Source organism: Gymnoscopelus braueri (genome assembly GCF_963280865.1).
Source record: "Gymnoscopelus braueri genome assembly, chromosome: 4".
NCBI classification, from domain to species: Eukaryota; Metazoa; Chordata; class Actinopteri; order Myctophiformes; family Myctophidae; genus Gymnoscopelus; species Gymnoscopelus braueri.
Window position 1 is genome coordinate 20,962,847 of NC_137605.1, and position 7,400 is coordinate 20,970,246.

Consider the following 7,400-nt stretch of genomic DNA (forward strand, 5'->3'; position numbering starts at 1 on the left):
AATCCTGCAGGGCGGGGCTTCCCAAGTCCAGTGCACTTCCATATATAGCGTGTCTGTGTGCCAGCATGACATTAACTAGAAAAAGTCCAACCCCCCCCCCAATTAATATTACATTTTCATTCAAACTTTGAACGCCTGACGCATTTAAACACCATTATCAAATGCATGTCCCAATACACTGTGGGTAAAGGGGCATGAAACCCTCAGCTGATTTTGTTGTTAAAAAGAACATGGCAGGCTGCAAAATCAACACAGCAACCAGTCATGTGGGGCCAATGTCAAAGATCCTTAATTGACCAAAATAAATAGGCCATCTCACTGAGGAGAACATTTGTGTACCATTGTTCATACTATTGGTGAGAGCCAATAGTATGAAAAATGGTACACAAATATTCTCCTCAGTGGGCGTGGTTGCCTCTCCATGCCGCCCATCTCACCACCTCATTTGCTGAGCTCAAGCCAGTAGTATCTGTGATGTTGTGTACTTCTGGTCTCCTAAAGCAGTGGTTGTCAGGGGTGGGGTCCAGAAACTTCCAGGGGTCCTTGATTGGGTTCCACAGGTTTCAATCAGTTTAACCACTTTGACATACATCGGCTGTTCGAAAATAGTACACAAATCTTGAAATATTTTAGCAACACCAATCTTTATGGGGGTCCCTGGAACTAAATATTTTCAGATGGGCGTCCGTGGCCAAATACATATTAATTTGGGGGTCCTTGACATGAAAATGTTTAAGAAACACTGTCCTAAAAGGCCAGGCACCCATGTCACACAGATACAGGAACTCAAGCTCAGTTTGGGAATCTTGGTTTACAATTGTTTGTAACGAACCCATTAATAATTTGATTAGTTGCAGGGGTGTTGCTTGCTAACCTTCCATGTTTTCAATCTTCTGTAGTTTTTAACCTGAACCAGAAAACAAACTCAAAATCAGTTTAGCGTTTCTGAGCCATCTGCTGGGTGAAGCAGTAAAAGTAACTCCCCCGACCCCCAGGGACCAGAACAGCGATTTCCAAACTGTGGGGCGGGGCCCACTGGTGGGTCGTGAGGATTTAGTAAATGGGCCCCCAAATAATTTACACAACACAAAAGATTTTTATAATTTTTTTTAATAAAAACAAAGTCATGGTATTTCTTTTCTTTAAAAGCTTGAAAATGAGCTTTCATTGGCACACCAATAAATAGGAACTTCAAGTATAGCCTACTAATTTATATTAGATCCATTTATCCAAGCTGGAACACAATCGATTATTGATCGTTAGAATAAACATACTCTGAAAATGCACGGGCCACCCATCTGACCACTTAACGCTGCAGCCTGCCGTGTTAAGCGTTCAGAAGGGTGGGCCACAACCACTTTGGAGATTTTCATATAAGTGGGCCCTGATGGAGAAAAGGTTGGGAAGCGCTGGACCAGAAAATAGTCCCTTGTTTCCTCTCCCTGCAGTAGTGACATCAGTGTTAGGTTTGTAATTAAACACCTGGCAGGTGGCTACATTATTGGACACCAGTGGAATAAACCCAGTATGTATGAATCATCCTGCAATAGGAGTAGGACAGACATGTCTGACATGTGTCCAGTAGGTGGCAGTGAAAGGTTTATTTGTGGCTTTTAGAAAAATGAACTGGGCCCAAGTCTGTGTCAATGACGTGAGGTGAAAAGTTTACTGTGTTCCTTTGGTAGCATGTTACTGAACTGAGAGATGACATGGTTTCACAAATACTGTGTGACAGACATTCAGGCCTGTCTAATGTACTTCTAGCATACCATACCTTCCTATTATGGAGATTCCGTCTTTGGTGTTTCTGTTTTCATTACATAGCACATTGGTGAAACACAGGACAGAGGGGAGAGACAGACAGACAGACAGACAGACAGACAGACAGACAGACAGACAGACAGACAGACAGACAGACAGACAGACAGACAGACAGACAGACAGACAGACAGACAGAGAGACAGAGACAGAGAAACAGAGACAGATCCAGAGAGACGAGAGTGTGGGGGGTGGCATGAAACACAGGTCAAGCATGAGTAGAATTCCAACCCATTGAGTGCATAACTCAATCTGTTCCCATGAAGTATTTGCACCCGGGAAGTTAATGCAATTCACCAGGGGTCCAAGGTATAAATTAGTCCCTGATTGAATGGCTGGAATAAGAACCTACAGTACTCTACTGTTCCATTGCTCTTCTATGGTTTGGTATTGCAAACAATATCACCAAACAGAGGCAAATGGTTCGTATTACACACTGGCTCCCGAGCAGCACCAAATACAGGTATGTTTGAGCAATATGGCTCGAATGGATGTTACCGCTTTCCAAAGGATGACAAGACGTTTGATTTATCATCAGTGTTTTTAACCCGACAATGAATGTCTCTTTCTCTCTCATTTACTGTAGAATCAAAATCAGAATGACTTTTTAGAAGTAGTTTGCACATGAGGAACATTGGTGCATTACATGAAAGAAACACAATTTACAGTATGTAAGTATATATATATAAATGATATATAAATCACTCTGAATCAGCTAAATGTCTCCAAACATAATAAATCTTTAACCACTCACACCCTATTTCAAAAATATTTAATCTACAAGCTCACAATGTCTCATGATGCAATGCTTTGTGAGCTTGTAGATCTACTATTTTAGATTTTTTTTTTAAATGTCTGAAAATTGGAAAACTTTCCAAAATAGGGGACGCCAGGTTAAAAGTGTTTAACTGAAAGCCGCCAGCTGCAGTTGATCAGCTGAGTTATTGGTCCAGCTGCCTGGCTCTTCCTCCGTCTCCCCATCCTGTTCACACCATTGTCTCCGTTTCAGTCCGGCCCGCATTACCGAGGTCAGGGGAACATTGTAGAGGATTTCCTCTAGCTCTTTAATGATTTCCTGGGCATTCATGAGGGCAACAATGCCCACAGATTGGGTTACCTGGCATACAGTAGCAGGGTTGCCTTTCAGTCAATAACGGACTCATTAAGCCAGGTCATTATGGCCCGGTGATGGATTGCTACAAAAGGTGCAGCTGGAGAAAGATTGTTGGATACCTATAGACTCCTATAGTCACTTCTACTTGGAGAGCATCTAGTGGGATTGTGTGTTCAGGAATGTACAGCACCAGTGTAGAATGGATCACGAGAGTACACTACATAAATACTGAAACAGACAGCCACACTGGAGGAAATCCATACTTCTATTTTTTCAAACTCAGTTTATTGGTACAAAAATATTACAAATAGATGAATGAATCCAGGTGTCCACTGTGAAGTAGTTAGTTATCGACACTCGATATATTATTATGCACACATCCAGTATTCCCCATGTGTTTCTGATCCCTGCGAAGGCAGCAGATCCAGTTAATGAGAAACTACGTTATGTTACATATTGTTCCCTGTTCTACAAGAGCAGAAGGTCTACATTAGTATCGACAGCTCTATCTGTAACATGGTGCATAGAAAGACAGTAAGTCCAACGACATCACATCGACATTATATAGACATCTCACCTCAGACTGGACACAGTGCATATTAGCTCAATTGAATATTCATGTTCTTTAAAGAACGGCACAAAACGATTCAGTATCCCTCGATTTATACAGGTGTGCTTGCATACTGGAGCTACCCACTTTAGGCACCCCACCCTACCCCTTCTTACACTGAATCAAATCAAATATGATTTAGTTTCCCCGCCACATCACATTTCCTTTTATTACCGAACTGAAAAATGTGGTATTATTGCTAATTAGCCAGACCAAAAATAGTTGCTCCACCTGGGTTTGCCTATTATCTTGTTTGCTTGTTTTGTTTTAAATGTAACACAAAATTAAATAAAATAAAATGATAAAACATAAGACATGAAGTGAAACATTTCAACAAGTTGATCCAAAGTCTCTTTAGTTTTGTTCAGTGTAGAGAAGCCGACAGGCCGGGTAGTCCCGTCCGATGGCGTCCAGTGCTGCTGTGGCGGCCCCCCCCCCCCCCCCCCCCCCCCGGCTCAGCTGTTGCCTTCAGTCCAGCTGCGAGGCTTCAGAAGGCCCCTATCTCCGTGCCCCAGGGCCTGTACGGCTTCGTCAGCGTGGAGGAGGACGGCGAGGCGGAGGAGGAGGAGGAGGAGACGGGGCCCAGAGGGCTCAGGGCTGTCGGCGAGACCAGGGGGAACGCGCCAAAGGACAGAGGGAAGGCGGACAGCGTGGAGAGAGAGGAGAGGGAGGAGAGGAGAGGCGGCGAGAGTTTGGCGGTCAGGGCAAGGGGCAGGATACCGTTGGGAGGGACCCTGAGGGCCTCCGTGGGGGGGAGCACACTCAGCCTGGATATTCCAGACGCCTCGCTGGAGGAGGAGGAGGGTGAGGAGGAAGAGGTGGGTGACGATGACGAGGAGGAGGAGGAGGTGGGGGGGCTGTTGTTGCTGCTCCTGGGCGTAGCGGTCCGGGCGTGCGGGTGCTGCATCAGGAGGGGGTGCGGGAGGTGGGTGGGGGGAGGTCCGTAGGCAGAGCCCCAGGCTAAGTGTCCCAGTCCGGCGTTGTGCGCCTCCCGCTGAGAGGCGTAGTTGCTGAGGTGGGAGACCAGCCGCACGCGCAGCGGGTCACTGCTGTCCCGGCCCTCCATGATGCTCAGGTAGCGGGCCGTCTCGGCCAGGCACTCCCTGAATCCCAGGCTGCGGTAGTCCTTGGCCAGCGCGTGAGCCTCAAAGAAACCTGTCAGACAAGGAGCCAGAGTCAGACGCACGCAGAGACATTTCTAATGCGTTCTCACTACTATATATGCAGTGGTGGAAGAAGTACTCATAGTTTTTTACTTAAGTAAAAGTATCAATACCCTAATGTAGAAATAGTCTGTTGCAACTACAAGTTCGGTATTAAAAATGTACTTGTACAAAAGTATTGGCAAAAGTATTGGCATCAAAATACATTTAAAGTATGAAAAGTAAAAGTGCTCATTATGCAGAAGGTCCAATTTCACACGTTTTCAAATGTATAAAATGTATAAAAATCATTTTTGAATAGTAGATCTATAGGCTCACAAACCGTTGCAAAGCGCCAAATATAGGTCTGAAGTTTTGTAATAATAATAAAAATCTACAAAGTAACTAGTAACTTCAAATAATTGTAGTGGAATAAAAGTACAATATTTGCCTCTGAGAGGTAGTGGAGTAGAGGTAAAAGTATAGAAAATTGGAAATACTCAAGTAAAGTAAAAAATGTCAAAATTGCATGTAAGTACTTAGTTACTTTACACCACTGCTGTGATTATGGGCTATTAGAGATTGCACATGGACAAATCAGTCACCTTTGCCACCAGCAGCATGCAGCATCTTCAAGTGGTCCACGGTCATCTGCAATATTTCAGCCTTCTCCAGCTTGGCTGATCCCTGGGAACAGAGGGATCAGGTTACTTTTTGTCTGGCCAACACATTTCCAAGACTCTGTCTATTATATATTCGCATTTTTTTTCGATGTTAGACAATCGTGTAATAAAATGTAGAATGTGTCTAGTTGGTCAACCAGTCGCATACCTGTTTCTCCAAAGCACTGGGCACCAGTCTCCTCAACTCTGTCAGGCTGTTGTTGATGCGGTCGCGACGTCGTTTCTCAATTATCTACACGCAAAATGCAAAACAGGCGATGTTAATTAGCTTTCAGTGTGAAACAGCAGATTCTGCCAAACCATCTATCCGTGCGCAATTACGCACAAAATGAAACAGACTGCTGTGCTGCCACTTACCCCTCTGCGCCTCTTTCTGGCTTGTACTTGAGTGGTCGTTGTGGGTAACATTGAGTCGTGCGGAGAATCAAGTTGTCTAAAAACATACACAAAAATATGTATTTAATTAAAATAAAATAAAAAATATTATCATAATGAATTCGAATACAATGATATTTAGATCGAGACTAAATAGACGGTTCCACTTAGTTGAAATAATAATAATCCTGTAATAAAATAAAAAAAGTATAAAAATAAATAAATAATAATAATAATCCAATTAGCAAATAGAAAAAAAAAACAAAACAGACACAATATAACTTTATAAAACCCCATAACGCATTTTTATTAATAAACATTAACATACCCATTTTCGTCTCCGCTGTCTTTCTCCACCTCAATATTGTCGTCCAGGTCGCTGTCGGACGAGCTGTAGTTGTGGATTCGTTTCATTTCGCTCCCAAAAGCGCGCACACACACATACACACACACGGTATACAGAATAGTCCTTTTGCGTGTGATCAGCTCCCTGGGCAGCACTGAGCACTGACAGCCTTCTGCAGCTCTGATAAGTCTGATGATCAACAGTTGAAACGTCCACTGTGCTTCTCATGCTGTGTGACTGTGTGCACTGGGACTGGAGGGAGGCGTCACCCGGCCAATAATGTAGGCGGGCATTGCAAAGACTTAAGCCTATTAAAATCAGGCTAGCGTTTGAGTTTGACTTTTTCTTTTTTTTCTAAATCAGTGGTTCTCAAACATTTTCATGTCAAGGACACCCACATTTTTTTCAAAATGATTCAAAGACAAAATAAATAAATAAAGATAATGTATATGTTTTGAAAATATCAGATCTACAAGCTCACAACAGATCGGCTATTTTGGAACAACCAAAGTATAAAATCTGTCTTTAAGGGTAGAGCTCCAATGACATAATACATCTAATATTTGTTCTCTCGCAAAGTAATTAATGCCAATTATGAACGTAACATTATATTCTAGATCCAGGTTATAAACAATTTGTGTCAAAACCTGTCACCAGAAAAGGACATTGATAATGTCCCCTGTTATATGACATCACAGACTGGACTGTAGCCTCAAGGCTCAGGTCCTCGGCCCCCCTGCTGAGTTTACCACACACCAGCATGATGCCTATTTAAACTTTGTTACTGTAGTGCCAGTGGGCACCTATGTATGTGATCCTCTGGACAGAACAGGGATTTGAGCTGCCTTTGTATATGGTAATAATTATATACTACATTATGTCATATAGTCATGGTAATTCTTACTTTCGAACACATCATCACATAGTTTGATACTCCACCCAACAGCGTTCTCATGTTTTATTTCCAAATGTGAATCACTTGGGACCTCCTCATAGCTGCTGAACTGGAAAAGTCACCTATTGCCAAAGCAGGCCCATAACGATGTCATTATCTGTGCGTTCACAATAGATTTGCATTTTGGACACGTACATTTGTGTGCCCCCCCCCCCCCACCCCAACCCCTCCCGACTCAAAATTTTTGGGGTGCACTACGCCATTGGTCTGCGGGACAGAGGGACCATTACCCTGGGGAGCCCTCTCCATTCACTGTTGTACTTGGACACATGGCCTATTAGCCGAGTGTGTTGTTCATTGTCTGCTGTCAGCTGTGTGGCTCAACAACAGCATTGATCGGCCTGGAGGCCCAGCGCT

At 43.5% G+C, this 7,400-nt stretch overlaps 1 protein-coding gene across 1 annotated transcript; it reads right to left on the minus strand.

Annotated features, from left to right (window-relative positions):
* Positions 1-3,205: 3,205 nt before the first annotated feature.
* On the minus strand, positions 3,206-6,283 carry LOC308084128 (hairy/enhancer-of-split related with YRPW motif protein 1-like). The gene is made up of 5 exons (XM_080426648.1): positions 6,071-6,283; positions 5,725-5,800; positions 5,516-5,599; positions 5,290-5,371; positions 3,206-4,697 (listed from the first exon to the last, which is right to left on the minus strand). The coding sequence occupies exons 1-5, from the start codon at positions 6,154-6,156 to the stop codon at positions 4,030-4,032; spliced, it is 996 nt and encodes a 331-aa protein (XP_080282774.1). The 5' UTR covers positions 6,157-6,283; the 3' UTR covers positions 3,206-4,029.
* Between the last annotated feature and the right edge of the window lie 1,117 nt (positions 6,284-7,400).